A 26,368-nucleotide genomic window follows, 5' to 3' on the forward strand; every position below is an offset into this window, starting at 1 on the left:
AGCATATCAGTTCTTCTTTTGCCCCACGGCTTCTGTCTGATCAAACAGGGCTTGCAGGTTTTTGAAAACAGGCAATGCCTGTTTTTAGCAGAGTCAGCAGTTGGAGAAGAAACCTCTTCTTGCATCGACCCTTTAGAGCTTATCCTCTGCCTCCAGTATTAACTTTTACTTAGTGTTTTGAGTTCTACATCAGTTTGGGCAATCTCTGCATTTATTTTTTATTTTAATGCTTTCTGGTGTCAACTCGGTCTGGCTCCCCGTTTGTGGAACGCAAGTCTCCCCAGGGAGACTTGCCTGGTGCCCTCATTATACACCTTTAGGTGCCAGGTGATAACATTCCTCTTTAACCAGGCATCTGGCTGACTGACTTCCAATGCCCTTTTAAAATGTGTGGGGTTTTTTGGGGGGGGTTGTTATTGTTTTTGTTTTTATTATGAGTTTTGTGTTTTATATTGTGATTTTAGGTTGTGAACTGTCCTGCAGGTATAAGGCTGTATACAAGTTAATAATAATAATAATAATAATAATAATAATAATAATAATAATAATAATTTTATTTTTGCATTATTTCAGCAGCATCTGCCCTTCACCTTAATGTCCCAGGGCAGGTGGCAACAATTTAAAACACAATATCCCAAGAATAGGGTGCTTGTTTGAGTGACACCTGAGAGATATGCCTGGAAGCTACCATACATCAACTGGGTTGTGGGGGGGGGGGGGAGGTTTATGGGTTTGCTTTCTCGTTCTTGTTTTTACATTGTATTTTTATGCTGTGAACCACCGTAAGATCTATGGATGAAGGGCAGTAGACAAACTCAATAAAGAACAAAAATAATATTGATTTTTAATTTTTTTTTCAATTAATATATGGGTGGTTAACTCAGAGACTCTGTGGTTCTGTCAAAATATGTAAAAGCTATCTCTAGCCAGTTCATTAGCATGGACAGGTAATTCCAACCCAGCCTTCCCCAAGCTTTTGTCCTACAGATGTTTTGTTTCACAGATGTTTTGCCAGCACCTGGGAGCTGCCCAAAACATCTGGAACACTCTACAGTGGGGGAAGCTGTATGGGTGGGCCATACTTTTTTTGTGATCCTCAGCATAAAAAACTAGTTCTTTTTTCCCCCTTAATGCAATGGGTTTGCACTGATGGCATATTGTCCCTGCACTTCTGCACCTGTAGACGTCATTAATTGAAAACCTTGCACCCCACAGACACTAATAAATGACCTGGACCGAAGCACAGGCCGATACCGTGACGAAGTGAGCCTCAAGACAGCTATTATGTCCTTCATCAACGCAGTTCTAAGCCAAGGGGCTGGAGTGGTAAGTTTGGGGGCTGGAGGAATATGTTTCAACCACGGAGGCTGGCAACCACTTTGGCTGGTGGGGTGGAGGTCCAACAGGAGGTGGCACTAGAGGCAATGGCCGGCAGAGCCAACTAATCCTAGTTTTGCCCCTATTCTCCTCCATGCTACAAGGGGCAATACTGAGATGGGGGGGTGAGCAGCCAGGGAGTGACACCTCCTGAGCTCTTGTAAGTAGGAAAGCAGGCAGGTGGAGGTTGTTTAAGGTTGGTGGGGCAGGGCCCCGTTCAGCCTAATAGTTTCTTTCTCTCTCTCTCTCTCTCTCTCTCTCTCTCTCTCTCTCTCTCTCTTTCTTTCTTTCTTTCTTTCTTTCTCCCTTCCTTCCTTCCTTCCTTCCTTCCTTCCTCCCTTCCCTTCCCTTCCTTCCTTCCTTCCTTCCTTCCTTCCTTCCTTCCTTCCTTCCTTCCTTCCTTCCTTTCTTTCTTTCTTTCTTTCTTTCTTTCTTCCTCCCTCCCTCCCTCCCTCCCTCCCTCCTTCCCTTCCCTTCCCTTCCCTTCCCTTCCCTTCCCTTCCCTTCATTTTCTTTCTTTCTTTCTTTCTTCCTTCCTTCCTTCCTTCCTTCCTTCCTTCCTTCCTTCCTCCCTCCCTCCCTCCCTCCTTCCCTTCCCTTCCCTTCCCTTCCCTTCCCTTCCCTTCCCTTCATTTTCTTTCTTTCTTTCTTTCTTTCTTTCTTTCTTTCTTTCTTTCTTTCTTTCTTTCTTTCCCTCCCTCCCTCCCTCCCTCCCTCCCTCCCTCCCTCCCTCTCTCTTCCCCTTTCCCCTCAACAGAGTTCCTGAGAAAGCTTAGGTGCATGATAGAGGTGGTAATTATGCACAGCCTTTTTCTGGGAACACATGACGGGTACCTTGCCAGAGGACCCCAAAATTCCACTGGGGGGCAGGAAGCCCACGTGCTTAGCGTTTGATTCCAGCCCTCTTTCCTGGTGTGCCTAAAATAAGATTGGCTCGTTTCTGCCGCCTCTTCCCTCCTGGCCAGGGGGTGATGGGAGTTGTAGTCAAGAACAGCCGGAAGACACCAGGTTGGCATCCGAAAGGATATTCAAATCAGACCCACAGTCCTTGAAAGGTCTGTTCTCTTCCTCTTTTCCAGGAAAGCCTGGACTTCAGACTCCACCTCCGATATGAATTTCTCATGCTTGGGATTCAGCCTGTGATTGACAAATTAAGAGAACACGAAAACTCCACATTAGATAGGTAAGTGTGGTTGATTGGTTTGTAGTCCATGAGGTTTATTTTGCCCCATCGTGCCTTCTTCTTCATTCTTGATGGATTTTGTGTTTGTATCCATCTTTAGGCTGAAGCATTCCAGTTACAAGTTCAAATGGTACCTGAATGCTTCTTGAAACATGCCTAATGCCAGCAGTACTTAAGAGCAGTTGTCAGTCAAATTTATGCTGTATTATTAGTTTACAAAATGCTTTACAATCTCCCCTCACCCACCCCCTTGCAATTTTGTTTTACTTTGTCGAACTCATGCATTTATTGGTCTTTTTTCTCAGGCAACTGGGCAATGTTGTTGTTGATTCAATTTACATACCGCCCATTATCAAAAGGTCCCAGGGCAGTGTACAACATTAAAAACAAATTACAGAACACCAATGATAAAAAATGTAATAAAAAGCATACTGGCAGACAGCCTAATAATAAAATAGTCTTCTCCAGAGATGTTCACCTCTGTGGTCCCCTAACCCCTTACTTTCTGGCAGTTATATTTGGCTGCCTAAAATCTCCCACACAAATTTGAGCAAGAATTGCATTGTTGTTAAGAGGATGAATTATGTAAGGGCTTCAAACTCTGCTGGATGAAATGTCAATAAATGGCTTGCCTGCTCTAGAAATTTCTAAATAGGAATAGTAGTATAAGCCTTCTAAGACTCCCCCCCCCCCCCGCCAAGATTGATTCAACAACAACAACAACAATAATTTATACCCCGCCCATCTGGCTGGGTTTCCCCAGCCACTCTGGGCGGCTTCCAACAGAATATTAAAATACAATAATCTATTAAACATTAAAAGCTTCCCTAAACAGGGCTGCCTTCAGATGTCTTCTAAAAGTCTGGTGGTTGTTTTTCTCTTTGACATCTGGTGAGAAAGCGTTCCACAGGGTGGGTGCCACTACCAAGAAGGCCCTCTGCCTGGTTCCCTGTAACCTCACTTCTTGCAGCGAGGGAACTGCCAGAAGGCCCTCGGCGCTGGACCTCAGTGTCCGGGTAGAACGATGGGGGTGGAGGTGCTCCTTCAGGTATACTGGGCCGAGGCCATTTAGGGCTTTAAAGGTCAGCACCAACACTTTGAATTGTGCTCGGAAAAATATTCAATAGCCCATTACAATAAATGTGTGTTGACTCTTATCTCCTTCCCAGGCACTTAGACTTTTTTGAAATGCTCAGAAATGAGGATGAATTGGAGTTTGCCAAAAGATTTGAACTGGTATGTATGTATGTATGCATCCATCTATCCTAACTACTCTGGTGCGGGGGTTTTTTTTGCTGTTGTAAGAATAAAAAAGCATAAAATTATACCTGCCTCGAATCACTACAATAACTGGATCCCTTTGCAGTGACCCCTGAAAATGGGGTGAGCAGGTGGGGTGCTTTTAAATGAGCATTTTCACACAAAAACCCCATCCCAATTGGGCTCAGCATCGCTAAAAGTGAATCACACTCCTGAGCACCTTATGAATTTTACAGTGGATGTCGAAATTTACATTAAAATGGAAGATGCAAATATCCCACGATAGTGGCTTAAAAGTCATATTGCTTTCACCATGATTTGGACATACAGTGGTGATTGCTGCATCTTGCTAAACATCAGCACTCACATCTGTTTGACAGTGGAACGGACTATCTTGGAAAATGGTGGACTCTCCTTTGTTGTTGGTTTTTGAACAGAGACCATATGGGTGACCATATCTCAGGGTTTCTTTAGCTGTGATTCCTGCATTTCAGGAGATTGAACTGGATGACTCTTCCAACGCTACAATTCTATATTCTGTGTCAAGAGTTCTTGTACACCTGGCAAATCTTGACTGTGATTGTGAACATGCACGTGTGGATATAGACGTGTGCAAAATTTTGAACATTCATTGGCAGGGGGTGAAATGTTTGTGTACACTTGCCCCCATCTATATATAATAAAGACCTGATTTGAAGACGGATTGTTCTGGGTTTAGTGCAATTGAGGGCAGCAACTTTTGACTCCCTGTGGCAATGTCAAGCTATACTTGGGGCATGGAAATATGAAACGTCACTTTTTGCCTATCCAAACACAGGTCCATATAGATACGAAAAGTGCAACCCAGATGTTTGAGCTTACAAGGAAACGACTGACCCACACAGAAGCGTACCCACACTTCATGTCTATCCTCCATCACTGTCTCCAAATGCCTTGTGAGTAAATATATAGAGATGTATTTTTGTATCTGTAAAGCACAGAGATGCGGGTGGCACTGTGGGTTAAACCACAGAGCCTAGGACTTGCCGATCAGAAGGTCAGTGGTTCGAATCCCCGCGATGGAGTGAGCTCCTATTGCTCGGTCCCTGTTCCTGCCAACCTAGTAGATTGAAAGCACGTCAAAGTGCAAGTAGATAAATAGGTACCGCTCCGGCGGGAAGGTAAACGGTGTTTCCGTGCGCTGCTCTGGTTTCCCATAAGCGGCTTAGTCATGCTGGCCACATGACCCGGAAGCTGTACGCCGGCTCCCTTGGCCAATAAAGCGAGATGAGCGCCGCAACCCCAGAGTCGGCCACGACTGGACCTAATGGTCAGGGGTCCCTTTACCTTTATATGTAAACCAGGCTGTGGGTGGTTTCAGGACTCTTGTTTTCTGTTGACTGAAGTTGGAAGTGTTGTAGCTGTAACATAAGGGTTATTAGAATGGGTTGCTGAAATCTTCAATGTTCTGCGAAAGCAGCAACATCTATAGGCTACGTACCACATTATTTTGAAGGACTCTTTGTGTGTGTGCTCATTTCAGCCCCTCTCTACGGAAGTGGATGAATGAGCTGGTGTCCTCATGATGAATGGAATGGTGTCCTCTTGATCAGAAATAGGAAATATGTTGCAATCAAAGTAGTGCTAAGGGGGACATTGAATCATCTCAAGGATTTTTACTTGTGCAGCAGAACATTCTCCCTTTTTCCTGTCACTGTGCACCCTTTAAATCTGTTCTGAGACAGAATTGGGGATGGCAGGGGGGCACACAGGGGGAGGAGATGGGTGGACAGTTGCCTTGCTCAAGCGGAACTCGTTCTGTTTGCGCAATTAATTAGTTCAGTACTGCCCCAAATTTTTAAGGACAACATCATCTGCCCCAAAGGGCGTGGAGAAGGCTTCTTAACCCTGGCAAGAGAAGACAAAATGACAAGACTGGATTCGTAGCACATATTTAAAAAACTGGGATGAGCGCTTGCAATGGGAGGAGAGGGAGGGGGAGCAGCTTGGGCTGCAAGATCGAAGGAAAGTAGGGTTTCCTCGTGAGTTGGTCCCTAGAAATCTCTCTGGAGAGAAGATGCTGGGATCCCCACCACCCTTCCTGGGTCTCAGGTTTTCTGCTAATTTACATCTTTGTGCGCCCCAAGGACTTGTTGACTGTAGATTGCCATGTTGCGTTCCATAGAATGTTATGAAAGGAATTGAGAATTGAGCCTGGTGTTTGCGCAGGAATATTTTGGAACCGGCTCTTTCAGTCGTTAATAACAAATGTAACAAAGGAAAACAGAAGTCCTTCCAAGAATGGGATGAGTTTGCTAGATGCAACCCCTAATTATCTCCCCACTCCCCAAAAAAACAAACCCTCTTCCTCCCCTACAACCATGAATACACCATCTTGCATACACCAGCATGAATATATGCTAAAATCTGCAAAGTCAAAACTTTGGTGCTTCTCATTTGCAATGAAAATGTAATCTAGCAAAGCCTCTTCCCACTGAAGGTAGTGGAGGGCTGGAGGCAATTTATGCTCCATTTCCCCCTTCCCTCCTGCAGCCACTTCCTGTGCTGTTCTAGAGGATCTCCCCAACTCCCTGGAACAGGTTTTCAAGGGGCTACGGGGTGGGGGGGGGGAGAAATCCTTGAAACACACACACACACACACACACACACACGCTCATGTCAGCATGAGCAAAGTTCCGCTCATGGGAACACAATGGAAGCCGCTGAGTTCTCTGACAACGTAAGAGGTAGCTTAAATTGATTGTGTGCCATTCCTCTTCCCTTGAACAACACAGCTGCTATCCCAAACAACAGCAACAAATTTCATAAACAATGGGTTTTGGGTTTTGTTTTGTTTTTACACAACCCCCCTGGAGCATCCAGGAAATACGTTCAGTCAAGCTCTGCTGTCATTGCAATCATCTGCACGGAAGATTTTCTCAATTACATCCAATTGCTCTGGACTTGCCTGAGTTTTCCTAGAAGTCCCATATCTAGCTCAGCTTCTTGTGTGATTTACTTCCCTGATATTTGATTCAAAAGTTGTGTGCTGGGGTAATCCCATAGATTCTTAAATATTTTTTTATTTTTATTTATTTAAATCCCGTGTGTTTCCACGAGGTCACTTGCTACTTTTCATCCTGTCTGACACACACAGATACAAACACCCCAACAAACCATCTTTCTCTCCACCGCTCACCTGAATTTAATGGTTGCCCAGATCCACATTTGTATGCAAGCACCTGCCTTAATTGCAGAAGCATTTTGAAAGATGCCACACTCTCCCAAGGCCCCTCCGTCCTTGCCAAAAGAGGTCCCTTGAGAGCTGCTTCCTTAAATGTTTTGCATAGCTGCCTCTACAGTCTTGGAATGGTTTTGTGTTTGAAATGTGGAAGCAGCAGGAATCTCAGCAAAAACCGCTGGGTCTCTGCTGCGGGGATCTAGCATGCATTCTCCCGTGTGAAAGTCTTTGTTAATCTCTATCTCTCCTCCGCCTCCTTTAGATAAGAGAAATGGCAACACGGTCCATTATTGGTTGCTGCTTGACCGCATCATACAACAAATAGTTATTCAGAACGACAAAGGGCACGACCCAGACTCAACACCCCTGGAGAACTTTAATATTAAGAACGTTGTTCGAATGTAAGACCCTCTTCCTCCCTCCTTCTGAATGCTAAATTAGGAGACTTTCTTTCGCTCTTTCTTTCCTGGTTTTATTCTGTATTTGGTGTGTGTTTTGATTTGAACATCTTTTTTTTAAAAAAGGCACGTGCTTCCAAGTTGGGTTTCCTGCATTGACGGGGGGTTGAGCTGGATGATCTTTAGAGATCCCATCCAATCGTGATTGCATGGACTACATAAGCCTAAAACAGGGATGGGTTTTTCTCCTTCTCCATCTTCAGTTGGGGGCGAGGCATTCAGTTTTAATCCTTTGTGTTTCCCCCGGATAACTGTGAACATATGTTCCCTATGATCACAAATGCAGGCAGCGACCAATTTATGCTTGTCTGAAATGTGTATGACCATGCATGCACACACCAGACCAAACCTGGAAGTGACCCAAAAATGCCACCAAAATGAGCGGGGGTGGAATGGGGTGACCTTATGCAGGATCCGGAATGTAATCTCCGCAAAAATCGGTCCCTGCCTGTACAAACTGTGTTTCGAGAGCATGGGACTCTGTGGTATAAAATTAAGGAGGTAAGAAGAGTCCTGCTGAGTTGGGTCCAAAAAGTCCATCTAGACCTGTTCTCCATAGCTGCCAACAAGATGGCTCCAGGATGCCCATATGTTGTACATGAAGTCAGTAATACAGACCTCTCCACACTGTTGCCCCTGACCAACCAGCAATAAATGGCATGCAACCTCTGGATCAGTAGAAGCTTTTTCTTGCCTTCTGGCTTACAACCAGTTGAGGGGTGGGGGCTACTACCTGTCAACATCCTCTTCCTTGGTCTCAGTATTGCCCTTGTAACCTCTGCAGGGAGGCTGATGGAGGCAAAACTAGCATTGGTTGTCCATGCCTGCCATTGCCTCTAGCGCCACCTGCTGTTGGACTCCCTGTTTCCTGCCCTACCACCTTCCACTACTGTTCTGAACCATGGAAAGTCCATTTTTAGCCATCATAGGTGATAGACCAACCATGAATTTATCTGGAGCGGACTGTAGCACAGAGCTAAATGAATGTTTTTCCCTGCATGGATTTCTGTTTGAGCAACAGAATATTCTCCCCCTATGCACCCCATAAATCTGTTCTAAGGTTTTCCCCAAATTTGTGGAAATCCTCACATGGATGGGACAGGTTGGTCTTCTGATCTCCTTTTTGAGTAGTTAATTCCAAAAGTTATCCATACATTGATACTTCCCATGGCCCTTGTTACATTCAGAAAAGGCAATTCCTATTTTTTGTGCTCCCAGCCCTCTTCATCCATTTAGCATAACCTGTTTCTAATCCTGTAAGAGAATGGCCACCTTGAAAGGTTTTCAAACATCTTTCTTCCCTATCAAGAGTCTGCTTTCGTTTGCCAACATTTCATGGCTGATAACCTCATCCCATAAGGTAGGTTTGCCATATTTCAGAAAGTAAAAACCAGGACACCCTGAAAGTTGTGGAGCTTTCTTTAGGAAGACACCAAAATTGTTAAGCTTTTGCCAAAATGCGATTTTTCGATTGATCCAGGATTGATTTCAGAAATCCCCCCCCCCCCCGGACCTCAATTCTGCCTTTGAAATCCTGGTAATGTCCAGGAAAATCCAGACATATGGCAACCCTACCATAAGGAGTGGTGTTGGTAAAGATTCATAGCATTGTAGTGGTTCAGACAGTGTCTAGAAAGCGTCTAGATTTCCTCCTAATCTCTTAAATCAGTGGTTCTCAACCTGTGGGTCACCAGATGTTGTTGGACTACAACTCCCATCATCCCCGACCACTGGTCATGCTAGCTAGGGGTGATGGGAGTTGTAGTCCAACAACATCTGGGAACCCACAGGTTGAGAAAGGCTGTCTTAAATGCTCCTGGAAAATAACCTGGCAATACCGAGTGAGCCCAACCTTAGGCCTAGCGACCCAGAAGCAAAACATTGTCATTATAGAAGCTCTTGTGGGAGGGAAATGGACAAATTGAGCAAATGCATATGGGTGAAAACCTCAGGCTTTCCTTAATCCTCGTTTCCTATTGTATGTGGTGCTTATTGTTTTCATGGTTTGTTTTCTTTCTAGGCTGGTTAATGAAAATGAAGTGAAGCAATGGAAAGAACAAGCGGAAAAGATGAGAAAAGGTGACTGATGAAAAATAAAATTCCGGCCTAAACCAGAAGGATAGGTGTAGGGTAAAGCAGATCAAGGATGAGGAAGGAGTGACCTTCTGAGGTGTAGGTGGACTCCAGTTCCCATCTTACAAGGCTGCTGGTGATGCTGACAGGGGCTGATGGGTGCTGGAGTCCAGCAGCAGGGCCTTGCGTTCCCCATCCATCCATGAAGGGTTACCATGACAACCAGGCCTTTGGTGAAGCATACCATATGTAGGAGAAAGGACCACAGGGGGAAATAGTAGAGTGGTTTGCTTAAGGCGCCAGGTTCAAAGGATCTTGGGCAGCTAGGACTCAGGTGGGAGAAAAAAATATGCTTGAAGTTTTGGAGAGCCAACCTCAGTTGGGGTTCTAAGCTAGATGCAGCTGTGGCCTCACTCTGGTTAAGGCGAATCGTTGCATTTTATGGTTGTGAGAGGAAGTGACATAATGGAGGCGGGAGACCCAGATTCCTCTTAGCCATGTGGACAGGAGTTAGAACAGGTTAAATAGTAAGCCTGAGCTTTGAGGGTCGTGTGGAGCTGGTCTATAAACATTGGGGTTGAGGAGTACGGAAGTTAGAACCTCTATAGTGTGGCGTTGGAGGCAATTGGTTAGTTGACACAAGTTTATTCGCTTTGGCCATAATCCAGACATCTGCTACACAGACAAACAGTTTCACCTTCCTTGAGCATTTCTCGGAGGGAGATGTGGTCTTTTTGTGGGTGGGAGGAACCAGAGTTCACAACTTCCTGAGGTAATCCTTATCAAGAAAGGAGCAAAGTCAAAGAATCAGGAGCAGGAGCAGCAGGAAATCAGAAGCTTGAAGAGGGGATGTGGCTCAGTAGCAGAACATCAGCTCTGGATTGCAGAAGGTGGCTAGGAATGCCCCCTCTCTGAAGCCCTGGAGAGCTGCTGCCAGCCAGTGTTGACAATACTGACCTTTCAAACAGTTTAATCTCCCGTCCCTTTTTCTTATCACAAAGAACATCACGAGCTCCAGCAGAAGCTGGAAAAGAAAGAGCGGGAATGTGACGTCAAGACCCAGGAAAAAGAGGAGATGATGCAGACCTTGAATAAGATGAAGGAGAAGCTGGAAAAAGAACTGTCAGAGCATAAACAAGTCAAGCAGCAAGTGGCAGACCTCACGGCGCAGATCCACGAACTGAGCAGGGTGAGGCCATCTAACGTGGGATTGAGCCAGATCTCGCCATTAGCTAGTGTCGCACACAATCCCAGTCTCCGAGCAGCAAGACACTCCAGAGGTTCCCATGTTTCCCCTGGGTTCAGTTTCGTTGGACCGAAGGTCAATGGAGACTGTGGTGTTTTTAGGGTATATGGTTTCATTTACACATATACACAACCTGAACATAGGAGGGAGGGGTTCACTGCATTAACACACCAGCAGATCCTGCCTCCCCATTAGGTTTCCAGGGTAATTTGGGGCCAGGACAGAGCACTACAAGCCTCTGTGTCTTCAGCATCAACCCAACTCGTAGATGCACAGATCCCTTCACCTTTTGTTCCCCATCCTAGGATGTCCTGGCATCTAGCCAGGTGAGGCAGGAAGAGACCCGCCCATTTGCCTCTATGGCAACAGAGCTCACTCTTTAAGATGTCGGTGGTGGGTAGGTGAGCGGCTACGGGCATTACCTTAACAAAGAAACTGGTTTGACTGGTTTAGCATGTTTCCTCCTGTAAATGCTAACCTCACAGATACAGGACCACCTGTGGACATTATCTAAACTGACCCCCTGAACCTGTAAGACTGGTTTTATGAAAGAAAAGGTTCAGCTACAGAACTTGATACAGAAAGGTCAAAGACCTTTCTCGTCACTGAGAGGAGAAATAGGCCAAAGTCGGGTGCTCGTATCTTTGCCTGAGTGAGACTCCAACTAAGATCTTGCTTTCTCAGAGGAGAATTTAAGATGGCGGCACTACCTTGAATAGTCTGGGATCACCCAGCTTTGTAGCGTTGCTGAAGATAAGCATGGGTGGATTTTGATGAGAGTCAACAAAGAGCTGCTCTAAGCTTTGCAGCGTTCTTCAACCTTGAGTCCTCAGATGTTGACAACTCTCGCCAACCCTTAGCATTGGTTAATCTGCCTGGGGATGATGGGAGTTGTAGTCCAACAACATCTAGGGGCCCAAAGTTGAACACTTCTGTGAAGGAGAAGGTGGTAATTCCTTGGTGTCGTTGGGCATCCAGTATATTTCAGGAATATCAACTGATTGTGGAGCAGTGCATTATTTTGCTATGGGATCCCAGTGGTGAAGGAGACTTCGTATAGCATGGACCCTTGCCTCTTGACTTCAGTGAGGACAGGCTCACACCAGCAGTCAGCCAAGGTTCTGGGACCCAAGTTTGCCTCTGGGTGCTGTGCCATCAATCCCAGGAGCCATGCTCTATACGGACAGAGAAGCTAAGGTTATCCAGTAGTGAAGGAAAGCCACCGGAGATGTCCTCTGTTAAAACAGAAGAGTTTTCTCACAGCATCTTTGACAGCCCCAGCATGATTTCCTAAACTAGTTTTCTGCACTCCTTGCAATTTTGGGATAAATTAGACATTATGGGGGAAGGAGCTAAGCTAGGGCAGGGGTAGTCAACACAGTGCCTTCCAGATTCTGTAGGATTGTCAACTCCCATCAGCTCCTCCTGGCATGATCAAGGATGATCAAGGAGTTGTAATCCAGCAACATCTAGAGAACCATAGCTTCTTCACCCTTGGGCTTGAGGAACCTCTTCCCCACTTTCCTTTCCCTGTTGCTGCTATCCCTCACATCCCAAATGCAAGGTGGAGATTCCTCACTTTCTCAACGTCAAACCTTGTTTCTCTTCTTCATTTTCAATTTCCCTGGCAATTTGTCTTTTGGATCCATCACTGGTAGGCTGAATGCCATCTAACTTCCTTATACAGTGGACGCTCAGGTTGCAAACGTGATCCGTGCGGGATGCACGTTCGCAACCCGCAGTGGCGCGTCTGCACACGCTCAGGTTGCGAGCCAGCTCTTCTACACATGCACAAAGCACGATTTAGCGCTTTTGCACAGGCGTGACCCCTGAAACCTGGAAGTAAACCGTTCTGGTACTTCCAGGTTTCAGCAGGTGCCTAACCCAAAAAAATGCAACGACAAGCGTCTGTAACCCGAGGTATGACTGTATATTTTTTCAGGTTCCTTGCAGTGACCGTATGTTCTCTCTCCCCTCTTTTTCTTCCAGAGAGCAATATGCGCTCCTGTCCCAGGGGGCCCCCCTCTGCCACCAGGTGCTCCTGGGGGCCCCTTACCAACAGCTTCCATAGGTTCTCTTCTCCCGGTCCCTCCGCCACCACCACCTCCTGGCGGGGTCCTCCCACCACCGCCTCCGCCGCCACCGCCTCCCGGTGGACCGCCTCCTCCACCAGGGCCACCTCCGCTTGGCGGCCTCACCCCAGCCCCAGGAGCACCCTTGGGATCAGGGCTCAAGAGGAAAAACATCCCGCAGCCCACAAACGCTCTCAAGTCCTTCAACTGGTCCAAGTTGCCTGAGGTAAGGAGCTTCTTCCATGGTGTGTGAATCAGTGCTTCTGGCTGTGCGGTCCTCCTCTGTGGCCATCATCAACTTGTAGTTTGGCTGGTGGCCTCCAGGTGTTTCGATCGGCCCTAGCCATGCACGGCCGTGTGGGTTGGGGCTGGTGGAAGCTGTGGTCCATCTTGAAGGCTTCCCACAGGGATCTTGGCAGTCATTGTGAGAATAGGGCGCTGGACTAGTTGGGCTTTGGGGCCGCCATCTTCCCTGTGGCATCCTGCTGTCTTCTGCTTGAAGCAGAATTCTGGACTAAATGGACTATTCTGGAGAGAGAGAGAGAGAGAGAGAGAGAGAGAGAGAGACATTTTTATCCCTCTCTGGCAAATCCACCCAAATTTGTGTGTTAAGGCAAAGGTGACCTTGACAAGGTACTCTGTTCCCATAGCATATGGTGTGTGTGTGTGTGTGTGTGTGTGTGTGTGTGTGTGTGTATATATACTTTTCAGATATATACATATCATTGATTTTACAATCATTTTGACATTTTAAAACTTCACGTCCTTCCCCCTCTTTCTGCGGTTCCTTAAATTTATTTTTAACATCTTCTGCATATCCAAATTAGCTTAACTTACTCATTTATTTATCTTCTTTAAATATTTACTCTTATGTAGCTGCAGGTTATTACAATAATCCTGCCAGTGTTTTTATCTGTTTACAGTTTGTCCGTAAATATGCAATAGACCATTTCCCTTCTTTTATAAAAAGTTTGTTATCTTGATTTCTTATTCTTCCGGTAAGTTTCGCCACTTCTGCATAGTCCATAAGTTTATAGCGTATGGTTTCAGTTTACAAAATGGCGGCTTGTATGGGATAAGTGGTGCTTACCCCATCCTCTTCCCTTCTTCCCAGAACAAGCTGGAAGGCACCGTATGGGCTGGCATTGATGATGCAAAGGTGTTCAAGGTGCTAGATCTCGAAGACCTTGAGAGGACATTCTCCGCTTACCAAAGGCAGCAGGTAGAGTACTGCCAACGTGTGTTTTGTAAGATGGTCCAAAACCGCCTCCGTCGGGTGATCATTGGAACGCAACGTTTTGGCTTTTATTTTTACCATCCTTCATTTACTTGTGTAACACCATTTTAATTCGTCCTGTCAGCTGAACGCCTCTGGGCATGTCCGTGTTGGAGATTTTGATGGTGGGCGCTTAGCCTGACAGGGGAGAAGTGTGTGTCGTGTGACAGCATTTTCAGAGGCAATGCATGCTGTGCTCAAGTGACGAGTAACAACATTGCTGGGAATGGCTAAAAACTAACCACAGATTTAACTGCATGGGAATCATCCTGCGCACCCCCAATTTCGAGAATACGTTTTCAGTTGCGTATCTGAATGACAACTTTATTCTCGTAGCCGTTGGTAATTTCTCTGAACTGTTCGCAATGTAACCTGTTTGGGGCGTTCTACTTTGTAGAAAAGGAAAACAAGAAGAGTTTTGATCGTGTTGTCTAAAATTATGTCTTGTGTAGAGAAAGAGGAGAACACTGGGCCCAAGCGTAGAAGGTGAATGTTGGAAGATTCACAGCAGATAAAAGAAAGCATTTCTTCACACGATGCATAGTTAAACTGTGGAACTTGCTTCAGGAAGTAGTGATGCCCACCATTTTGGGTGGCTTTAAAAGAGGATTGGGCAAAGGCATGGAGGACAAGACTATTCAGTGGATAGCAGCCACAATGACTAAGTTATAATAGAATATATATATAATATAATTTATTATTTATACCCCGCTGTCAGGGAACTGCCATCAGTACTGGAGGGGGAGCGCAAAAGCCAGAGGGATTCCAGAGAGCGTCCAGGGTTCGGGAGGAGCAGCCCATCTTCTGGGAAAGAGAATCAGCGTAGCACCAGTGGAGAAGGGGGGCAGGTGGGGGAAGCGGTGAGGGGGTCCCATGACTCCTTGCCTGGGACCAGCAGGGAGAGTAGGGGTCCTCCGTTGCCCATGCCCTCCCTGCGCAGAAGGCTTTTGCACAGAGAGGGTAGGCGGAGACTAGGCGTCAAAGAACTTCTTTGCTGGAAGAAGTTTAAGAAACGCCCACTCACGGATTCTGCCAGCGATTGAGTCAGCCACGGGTGAGTGGCTGTCCGGACAGAAGAGGTTCACTTTGGCAGCCCAGCCAGGTGTTTGCACCCAGCCAGGGAGATAGGCACCTGCTTACTCACGAGCAACCCCTTAGAACCATTACACCCGCCCATCTGGCTGAGTTTCCCCAGCCACTCTGGGCGGCTCCTAATCGAGTGTTAAAAACAATACAGCATTAAATATTAAAAACTTCCCTAAACAGGGCTGCCTTCAGATGTCTTTTAAAAATTGACATCTGATGGGAAGGGCGTTCCACAGGGCAGGCACCACTACCGAGAAGGCCCTCTGCCTGGTTCCCTGTAACCTCACTTCTCACAATGAGGGAACCGCCAGAAGGCCCTCGGCGCTGGACCTCAGCGTCTGGGCTGAACAATGGGGGTGGAGACGCTGCTTCAGGTATATTGGACCGAGCCCGTTCAGCGCTTTAAAGGTCAGCACCAACACTTTGAATTGTACTTGGAACAAGTATCCATGACAGATGGTCATCCAACCTCTGCTTAGAAAGCTCCAAGGAAGGAGAGGCTACCACCTCCCGAGGGAGCCCGTTCCACTGTCAAACAGCTCTGCACCCAAGAATCATTCTGCAAAGAAGTTGCTGATTAAACCAGGAAGTCAAGAATGAGCAGAGACTGCTCTGCCATCTCAACCTGCCCACAGTCACCAAATTTCCCAGTTGTAAGCATCTAAGCCCCCTCTCCTGCTCTGAATGTATGCATCACACAAACACAGTTCGTGAAATCCACATTTCCAAATGCACCCTCTCGCACATTTTGCTACATATAAAGCACTTTCACGCTGGACAAACCACACACACACACACAGTCTTGTGTAGACGTGGTAATTGTGCAAACATGTGTTTCGTGTCAATGCATCAAGCAAAATAGGTAAGGAAGCTGCCATGTGGGTCTGTACACTTCTGACAAGGAAATGCTTTCTTTTTTCCCAATGCAAGTGTCCCCAGCGACTGTCCCCAGGGCTCTTCTCTCACATTCTCAGGCAGCCAAAGGGAAGAGCACTTCTTCTTTTTCCTATTGAAGACTAATCCTAATAGCTGTGCAGAAGGCTATTTATATTCTCCTTAAGGACACACCTGGGCAATGCACACTGCGTCGCAAGTAGGTCTCTGCGTACACCGTTGTCGCCAGCTTGTAAACACAGGAGGTGCTGCGACAGGGAGCTGTGAAAGATCAAAGCTCCTTAGAGATCCTTTGCTGCGTGCCTCTCCCAACGCAGTGTTTGCAAACCGGTGTCTCCATTTGATACGTCGCAGTGCTGATTTCTCACGTGAAGTCTGAACTGGACCTCAAGCGGCCGTGTTTGCAGGGACCAACCCAGTAACACAAGCGGCTTTGCTTCGATACGCCTGCGTTTTTCCTGTGCAGTCCAAATGCTCACCTAAAAAAAAGAAAAGGAAAAGTCGTGTGCATCCGCCTGTCATATAAGCACACACAAATGCTTTAAAAAATAGGCGAAATATCCGCAGCACGCTACAGAAAGCTGTATAGATTTTCTCTCGGGTTTGCATTTGCAGGTTGACTTGCACTCTATACTGGTTTGCTACCTGCTTGCTTGTTTTGTTTCCTTGCTTAGGAATCCATGTGCACAGACTGTTGGTTTGGATTTCTTTTAAATCCAAGGTAGGGCATTTGTGGGTCTCTGGGTGTTGCTAGACAGCAGCTCCCATGAGCCTCTGCAGCCAGTATGTCCAAAGGCTCTGGGAATGATGGGAGTTGTAAAGGTTAAGGTAAAGGTAAAGGGACCCCTGACCATTAGGTCCAGTCGTGACCGACTCTGGGGTTGCGGCGCTCATCTCGCTTTATTAGCCGAGGGAGCCGGCGTACAGCTTCCGGGTCATGTGGCCAGCATGACTAAGCCGCTTCTGGCGAACCAGAGCAGCGCACGGAAATGCTGTTTACCTTCCCGCTGGAGCGGTACCTATTTGTCTACTTGCACTTTTGAGGTGCTTTCAAACTGCTAAGTTGGCAGGAGCAGGGTCCAAGCAACGGGAGCTCACCCCGTCACAGGGATTCGAACCGCCGACCTTCTGATTGGCAAGTCCTCTGTGGTTTAACCCACAGCGCCACCCGTGTCCCAATGGGAGTTGTAGTCCAGCAGTATCTCAAGGGCCACAGGCTCCCCAGCCCAGTTTTGAAGAGAGGGTTAATAATAATAATAATAATAATAATAATAATAATAATAATAATAATAATAATAATATTTATTTATACCCCACCCATCTGGCTGGGTCCCCCCAGCCACTCTGGGCGGCTTCCAACAAAACACTAAAATACAATAGCCTATTAAACATTAAAAGCTTCCCTAAACAGGGCTGCCTTTAGATGTCTTCTAAAAGTTTGGTAGTTCTTTTTCTCTTTGACATCCGGTGGGAGGGCGTTCCACAGGGCAGGCGCCACTACCGAGAAGGCCCTCTGCCTGGTTCCCTGGTTTCATTCCTTGAATCTGAAGCGTGGATAAGGAAGTGTGTCTCTGTGTGTAAGTAAACGACAGCAGAGTATAGAGGAGGAACTGATGCTTATGTGAAGAATAATCAGCTTTGTCTGGTCTGGTGAAATAATCCTTTTGTGCTCTGAAGGTTGAGGACTCAGACACAGTTTCAGGGAAGAAGCAGCGTCAACCAGTAAGCTCTTTAGAAGGTGCAAGTTTAATCTCTTCCTGATGCTAATCAAGGGAAGGATGACCCACCATCTTAGGAGCAAGATCAGATGTCAAGAGTTACCAAGCACTGAAGTCCAAAAGAGCACCTTTCAGTCTTCATCGCTCTTGATCAGCCTGCACCAGCCTGGTGATCTTGGGATGTTCTGGGTCTGGGTGTGATGGGAGCTGTAGTTCAAAGGCGCCAGGTTGAGGGAGGCGGGTCTTGATGCTTGGGAGATGGAGAAATGGTTACAGGTATGAAGCCGTTGAGGAGTGTTTGGCAAAAGGTAAAGTGCAGGTAGAAGGCTGCCTTTATACTTGGCAGCTTCCAAGAAGGTGGGTTGAAATAGATTTAGCACAGAAGCAGGTGGGCAATGTGGGTCTCCTAATTTATTGTCTCCTGTCCCCAAATTTCAGCCAGTGTGGTGTAGTGGTTAAGAGCGGTAGACTCGTAATCTGGGGAACCGGGTTCGCTTCCCCGCTCCTCCACCGGCAGCTGCTGGGTGACCTTGGGCCAGTCACACTTCTTTGAAGTCTCTCAGCCCCACTCACCTCACAGAGTGTTTGTTGTGGGGGAGGAAGGGAAAGGAGAATATTAGCCGCTTTGAGACTCCTTAGGGTAGTGATAAAGCGGGATATCAAATCCAAACTCCTCCTCTTCTTCTTCTTGCCATTACCAGTTTTCATTCTGCAAATGAAAATCACCTTGAGCAAAGAACAAAAACCCTCACCCCACAGAATCTGTTGATATTTATGATTGGGGTTCTCCCCCCACCCTCAGTATTAATCTAGTGGGGTACAAAATGACCCCTGCTGTCCCATATTGCCTACAGACACCAGAAGGATAGGGGGATACTGGTCCTAGGATTGTAAAATTGTGGAGTTGGAAGGGACCCCGAGTGCCATCTAGTCCAGCCCCCTGCAATGCAGGAATCTCCACTAAAGCATCCATGACAGATGTCCATCCAACCTCTGCTTAAAAACCTCCAAGGAAGGAGAGCCCACCACCTTCCAAGTGAGATTGTTCTACTGTCAGACAGCTCTTACTGTCAGAAAGTTTTTCCTGATGGAATCTCCTTTTTTTGTAACTTGAAGCCATTGGTTGGAGTCCTAGCCTCTAGCGCAGGAGGAAACAAGGTTGCTCCATCTTCTGTGTCAGTGATGGCCAAACTTGGCCCTCCAGCTGTTTTTGGACTACAACTCCCATCATCCCTAGCTAAAAGGACCAGCGGTCAGGGATGATGGGAACTGTAGTCCCAAAACAGCTGGAGGGGCAAGTTTGGCCATCACTGTTCTATGTGATATTTGAAGGTGGCTCCTCTTATCCAGGATAACATACCTAGATCCTTCAACTGTTCCTCATATGGCTTGGTTTCCAGTCTCGTGATCATTTTGGTCACCCTCCTCTGCACACCTTCCAGCTTGTCAATATCCTTCTTAAATTGTGGTGCCCAGAACTGGACACAGGACTCCAGGTGTGGTCCGACCAATGCAGAACAGAGCAGTTCTTTGATTTACCTTGATCATGTCTGAAGCATCCCACCCCTTCCTCCTGCTGTGCTTTTACGCAGCTCAGTTTTATTGTTCAAGAAGCTCTTACTTCCAGCGGACTCTGGCAGCATTCCAGTCCCTGAGCTGAATTCTAATGCCCTGGGTTGCTTTGATTGCTTAAATTCCCCCAACAATTTCGACTTGAAATATTTATAGCACATTGTCATGATTTAAGCACACATACACCCAGGTGGGGCGGGGCGGAGAGGAGAGTGTGTTCCAACTTCTAATGACTCACCGACTACTGCAACAGAAAGCAACCTTTAAGAAAAGTGCTTTCCGTTGCCTCTGCAGTCAAAATATTTGGCACCAACATCTTGACATCCAAATCTAGGTGGATCCATAGACGTATAACTAGGCTCTCTTTATTCTCCTGGTAATCTAAGAATTCTGGCAAAGAGGAGGAATGCAAATGTGCGGTATTAGTGGACTCAGAAACAGCGCCAAAGTGCGACAAGGCAGCTGCCTCTGAGCACAGGATTTTCAGTGCTGTGTTGGGGATGGGTGTGGGATATAGCTACGAATGATAAATTAACATGTGCAAGTAAGGTAAGACGGGGAATACGCAGGAGAAATGATTTTGAGGAGGTATGGAAGGTCTTTGTAGACTTTGTACTGTTAAAATGGAAAGGGGTCAAACCATCGCAAGAGGTGTTGAAATTTTGGGAGGCTGTATAGTTATAATGGAATGGTCTCAGTGGTGGGGTGCACACTTTTATTCTTACTACTTTGTAGTTTACTTTTTATTTTTATATTTATATTTTGCTAGTGGTCTTCATAAAGATCATATCGGGGAGGAAGGATATACCGTATTTTTCGTCCCCATAGGACGCACCAGCCCATAGGACGCACCTAGTTTTTTTTTGGGGGGGGGGAAATAAAGGAAAAAAATTTTTCCTTTATTTCCCCCCCAAAACCAGGTCGGGGAATCCAAACCAAGTCGGGAAACAGTGGGATGGCGGTGCTGCGCCTCCCCGCTGTCCCCCGAGCTTGTGGGGCTGCCCGATGTCTGCCCAAAGCGCGGGGCGCTCTGCTTCAGCGCTCCCCGCACTCCATGCAGCAGGCTGCTATCCGCAGACTAGGGAGCCCTGCGGGAACTCCCGTGGGCTCCCCAGGCTTGCTGATAGCTTCCTGAAGCCTGGAGAGCAAGAGGGGTGCGCACCGACCCCTCTCGCTCTCCAAGCTTCAGCGAAAGCCTGCATTCACCCCATAGGACGCACACAGATTTCCCCTTCATTTTTGGAGGGGGAAAAGTGCGTCCTATAGGCCGAAAAATACGGTAGATCTTTTAAATAAATGAATAGGGCCCTTTGCTTACGCACTTCTGTTAGGCGGCCTGCCCCCTGCAAATTAGTTTGGGGTGGGTCTCATTTTGCCTTTGCGCCTGAGCCAGAACTGGGGTGAATCAAGTCCTTTCCCCCCTGAATTTGTAAATATTTGCATAGGGAAGATTGCCATGAACATCAGAAAAGGGCTATTGCACTTGTAATAACAAATACATCCATGCTTGCTTATTTACAGGGCTAGAGAGGGGCAGGGAGGTTTGGCCCTGAGCCACTTTCTGTCCACAAAAATCTGTCCTCATAGCAAGAGGGAATGAAAGAACAGCCTCTTCCATATAGCTTTTGAACTTGAAAGGCATTAACATTCCTGGCCGTGCCATTATTAGGGATTTTTAAAATTATTATTATTATCATCATTATTATTTAGTCATTGAATTTATATACCGCCCTATACCTGCAGGTTTCAGGGCAGTTCACAGAATAAAATCAAAATATAAATCCACAAAATACCTAATCAAAATAAAAACAACAACAATAAGCCTCAGCCGTGTGATTCCGTTGCCTTAAACTGTTCTTATCAGAACTTATACAGTCATACCTCAGGTTACAGCCACTTCCGGTTGCATTTTTTTGGGTTGTGTACTGCTGAAACCTGGAAGTACCGGAACGGGTTACTGTGCAATTATTAGCAACCCAACGTAGCCTGAAAATGGGGGCAGAGGGAATCAGTAACATATACGTTTCTCCTTGGTTATTACAAGGTGGTTTTTTGTTTTTAGTTTTTACGGGCTGAATGATGCCAAGTGCATCTCACTTTCCTTAGGCTGCCGCCCTGCACAGTGCATATATTTGAAGATCCTCTCTTCTGACACTGCAAAAGCAATAAAGCTGCCGGCTGCATATCTGTGTGCATAGAGCCATCTCGGTGGAACTGAATTTATGAGTCATTTCTTTAGCGCTTGCAGCGTTCTTCCGCCGTGCTTTGACCCGCTATTCCCGAAGAGCGCCTTTCCTTTTTCTTCTCCCTCCAGTCGGATGGATGCAAAGTGTTTTGCCCCCGAACCATCCGCTAATGAGAAATGGGACGAGGGCTGGCATCCATCTTCTGTGGCATTTCAAGCTAATGGCGCAATTAAAGGCCACTTTCCGCTTACGATAGTATAGTTTGCTAAGAAATGGGTCCCTGGTTCCAAGGGTTTGCAAGCTGAGACTCAGAGCGTGGGAGACGGTGGCAAGCTTGGCAGACTTCCGTTTGATGCAACCAGGTGGCCCCTGCAATAATAGGATGCTGGACCTGAAGGACCCAGTAGCCCGATCCCCCCAAAATCTCTTTTATTGTCTTAATCATCACTCAAATAACCTCTGCATGGTGGTTCTCTGATACTGAAAACAGGCCTCTCTAAATATGGAGATGCTTTGTAAACTGCAATAGAAAACCATCCATGGTTTTGTTTTCCTGCAGTGATTACTCAGCCGCACAAGTTGTTAAAGTAATCCCCTGGGTATTGGGACAAAATCCAAACTTACTTTGGTGGTTTGAAAAACTCTTTGTAACCCAAACTCGTTTACCCTCCTATAATCTCGTATAATGGGCTTAACAATAACTAACATTCTGTTCCGTCCCAGTTCTGTAAAGGATATTTACCTAACCTTGGAAATGTTGGCATATCTCAGCAAAGTTCTGTGTTGGGGGGGTTGGAGAGCTGCCAAGACCCATATACAGAGAAAATCTAAGATGGCAGCTCATTCCTACGAGCCAGCTCTTCCAGGACGCTGCAGAATTTGGCTTGGACAGAGGGGCATTTATGCAGCTCCCGTTGGTTTCAGTGGGACTTGCGCAAGAGGACTTCCCAGTGGGATCATGCCCAGTGAAAGCAGACAGAGCCATTTGAGTTTTCTGCCTTGGATAGGAAAATGTCTTGCGCAGCCCGCAATTCAGGTGCACCCCAGATGGGGCCAGCGCAAGTGGGCATATCATGTTTGTGAGCTGTGAGCAGCTTTCGTATCTAGTGGACCAGAGAAACTGCTCATCTGGTCTCCATACTCATCCGCCCAGAGCCGCCAAGGTCAGCAAGACCTTGGTTTATCTGCCAGATTGAAAACCAAATGTACAAAAGATTAGGGCCGCCAAGGATTAATCTTCTCTAGCTGGCCCGTTTCTGAAATATACTCGGAGTCGAGAGTGGATTTCATGCTCTTTATTCAGCTCATAGTGGTAAGGAGGAATGGAAGTTTCCCCAGAGTGTTTGCCTTATATACATTATTTACACAATGGGCCCCACGTGATTGGCTAATTCTGGGATTCTCCTGCAGGCCAATCAGATTGCGGATTCCCTTCCAGCTGGAGCTGGATTGGGTGGCTCCTGTGGACCAATCAGACTGCTGCATTCTGGATCCTATTGTTCTAGGACCAATCAGACTGCTGCATTCTGAATCCTATTGTTCTAGGACCAATCAGACTGCTGCCTTTTGGATCCTATTCAACTCAGTACATAACAGTTTCCTTTCCTTTCAAATACTCTGAAAGCGCAGTGAGGGGGCAGTGTTCGTGCCTTAACCATTGCCTGCATTCTGAAAACCTCTGCGGCCTCCTTTCACGTACCAACCTTGTGACCTGGCTCTAGTCAATGGGCTCCAGGTCACTGAGGAGAATGCAGAAAGTTTCCCAAAGATGGCAAACCTCCCACCTGGCCACAGGGCAGGGGGCGTTGGTAGCCAAGCAGAAAGGGGGCCTGGTGATCTGTGATGTGTGTCAACTCTGGTCCCCCTGCACACCACACCAAAGGAAGCGTGCTCCTCCTCTCAGAATCCTCAGGGACACAGGAGCAGGGGATTCTGGGAGCTACTTTCATTCAGGCCACGGCAAAATTGGATGCGGCCTGCAGCCTTGGCAGGCTCCGTCTGAAGTGAGCTGTACCACGGAGTCCCCTTGCGGCGGCAGAGGGGACCGTGGCGGATTGCCTAAGGGCCTCACATGGTGGTTCCAGCACGTAGCTACGCGATGGAGTCTTTTGCCTTTTGAAGCGGTGGCAGCTGCCAACTTTTAAGACAGCTTTTGCAGGGGATTAGGCAGATGAGGCCACCGGCCATGATGGCTGTGTGCTACTTCCATGGCGCTTCTACGTGATGCTCGCCATTCTGGTATCGCTGCAGGCAGCAGCAACCTCCCTGCCCTCGTAGCGTAAGAACCAACCCAGCATCCAGCGCGAACGCCATGAAATAATGAATCCGCAGCCACCTTGGGCCATCTCTCTTGGCGTTGACAAGCCCCTGGGGGATGGAATAATTGCTTGTTTACTTTCATGTGCGGGGTCCATTCTCCGCCCCGCGTTGGCGCAAATATGCATGACCGGTGAAATGAAACGGCGTCTTCCTAACAAGCAGCCTTGCCTTGCCTGTTGCCTGTCTCTGCCTCTGCATGCCTGTCGGATTTGGTGCACCCTTTCTGCTAATCTCCGTTTACTTTGCCATGTCTCCTGGTCTGCATTATCGGGACCGCAGCTGGTCTATCCAGAGAGCTGTGGGGGCTTGTTGGCTTCTTGTTTCGTTTTGCAAAGTGGGGGGTTGAGAAGAAGGGGGTGAAAAAGAGCAGCGCTGAATTATATAAATATACCCTTTCCCAACTGCACTGTTGACTCTTCTCTCTTGTTTTGTGGTTGTTCCTTTTGTTTGTTTATTTTTTGCTGTGACCACTGAACTGCTCGCTTTTTTCCCGCCTGTCCCATGCTTCTGCTCTGGCTGTAGGACTTCTTTGTGAACAATAACTCCAGACAGGTAAGTGTGCTTCTGGGCCCCCACCCAAAAAAACACCCCACCTTCCGTTGAACGAGTGAGTTCCAATGAATTCCCTTGAGCGATAAAACGCTGGACTCCCAAATTTTATTGGTTTTATTTCAAAGGGACAGAAGCTTAGGTGGGGTTGGTGGGCTCTGGTGCTTTGAAGTAAAAAAGAAAACCCTACACCCTGTTTGCATCTGCTTGCAAGGAGGCTGTTAATGTAGCCTTGGGTGTATTTTAAATTCATTAAAATAACTTCCTTGTCTCAGAGCTGCAGTAGCTGGAGAGGAATAGATCTGTCTCTTTTTCAGCAGATCCAGCACAGCTGAATTTGGGCTTTTCCTTCATGGTCAGTAGTTGTTGGCAGAGCAGCTAAATTGCAGCTCAGAAGCCAAATCATGTGCAATACCGACTCATTTCTTGAAATTAAAACAATGTCCGAACACTTGTTAAAACATTCAGAATCTTTTACTTGCAGAACATACAGCTGACGAAGAATATATGCAAAGTATTTGCATTCACATGCTTATCCAAGCACGGGCTTAGTTTTTCTTAGTTGAAGTTTACAGCTTCTTCCTTAAACTTTCAAACAAACTGTCTCTTTCTCTCTTTCCACTCATGACCCAGCCGGGCCGTGCAGATCCTTCTGAGAGGTCTCCACTTTCTCCTTCCAGCAGACTTCTTCTTACAGCTTCTTTGGGAGAATATCAACTTTCGTACTTCTTTCTGTCACATGCATTCACACAGAAACATAGCACGCCTCTCCTCTATTGCTCTGAGAGAGAAGGGACTCAGCTATACAGCTGCAAATATAACGTTTTAAGTGTGCTTTAAGTGCATTATAAAAATGTGGCACTAGATGGCGCCAATGAGCTAATGGCAAATCCCTTATACGGTATATTTTACAACTTTTTTAAAAAAGCATTTTCGCAGCGTTTTTTATATCTGTGTAGATTCAGCCACAGTTATCTAACACTGTCTCTGCCTCAGTGTTCATGGAGATGCGGCCATTGCAGTCAAGTCACTTACGCACACAAAACAATCAAGACCGTAATAAGATACCTCCCATGCGACCAGATTTAACCAATTGCACGAGGGTTATTGGGGAGCATTCCGGAATTAAACACAATAATGCATTTAAGCATTCCCAGGGTCAGTAAATTAAATGACTATGCTTAACAGCAGTGACTTATTCCTTATTCACAAGAGACCAGGGCCCTGCAGGACCTGACATCTTTCCGCAGGGCCTGCAAGACAGAGCTGTTCCACCAGGCCTTTGGTCAGGGTGCAGCCTGACCCCCTCCTCTGGCAATCTGCACAGAATGTTGCTTAATGGTTGCCATTAATTTGATGTTAATTAATTTTATAATGAATGTTTTTAGAATGTTGGATTGTTTTGATTGTTGGTAGCCGCCCTGAGCCCAGCTTCGGCTGGGGAGGGCGGGATATAAATAAAAATTTATTATTATTATTATTATTATTATTATTATTATTATTATTATTATTATTCTCTAATCCTTACATGTGTGTTTCGCACTCAGCCTATGCTGTGTCTTGTGGCAGAGAGGCCGCAGGTCACTCAAGCACTGGAAAGTGTGTGCATATGTGTTGGTAGAACGAATCTCTCTCTATTTTATGTTACTGGTTTGTATTTATGTGCAAGGTTACTGGACTTCCCTTCATCTTGCGCAGCATTCCCAGGGCATTTCCCCATATTTGCACATTTCAAGGTATAACATCCAAGGTTCAAGGCAGCTGTTGTCATTTCAACGAGCCACTGATGTCTCAGAGAGCCCCTTGTGTACTTCCTGAATCAATCTCACATTTGCATTGCTCAGCTTTTGGGACTGTGGGTGAAAAATCCTAAATGTTT

General features: G+C 46.6%; 1 protein-coding gene across 2 annotated transcripts in view; it reads left to right on the forward strand.

Moving 5' to 3' along the window:
- The window catches only part of DAAM1 (dishevelled associated activator of morphogenesis 1), a 184,461-nt gene that overhangs the window by 129,764 nt on the left and 28,329 nt on the right, over positions 1–26,368 (forward strand). Inside the window, exons 7-16 of one of the 2 annotated variants that reach the window (XM_081191534.1) lie at positions 1,216–1,326; positions 2,457–2,560; positions 3,730–3,796; positions 4,638–4,755; positions 7,303–7,441; positions 9,519–9,577; positions 10,573–10,760; positions 12,807–13,115; positions 14,004–14,111; positions 24,463–24,492. In XM_081191534.1, the coding sequence (XP_081047660.1) occupies positions 1,216–1,326; positions 2,457–2,560; positions 3,730–3,796; positions 4,638–4,755; positions 7,303–7,441; positions 9,519–9,577; positions 10,573–10,760; positions 12,807–13,115; positions 14,004–14,111; positions 24,463–24,492 (1,233 nt within the window). The remainder of the gene's footprint in view (positions 1–1,215; positions 1,327–2,456; positions 2,561–3,729; positions 3,797–4,637; positions 4,756–7,302; positions 7,442–9,518; positions 9,578–10,572; positions 10,761–12,806; positions 13,116–14,003; positions 14,112–24,462; positions 24,493–26,368) is intronic. The other variant, XM_081191535.1, reaches the window with a different exon arrangement.

The sequence above is a fragment of the Podarcis bocagei genome (assembly GCF_964188305.1).
Source record: "Podarcis bocagei genome assembly, chromosome: 1".
NCBI lineage: Eukaryota > Metazoa > Chordata > Lepidosauria > Squamata > Lacertidae > Podarcis > Podarcis bocagei.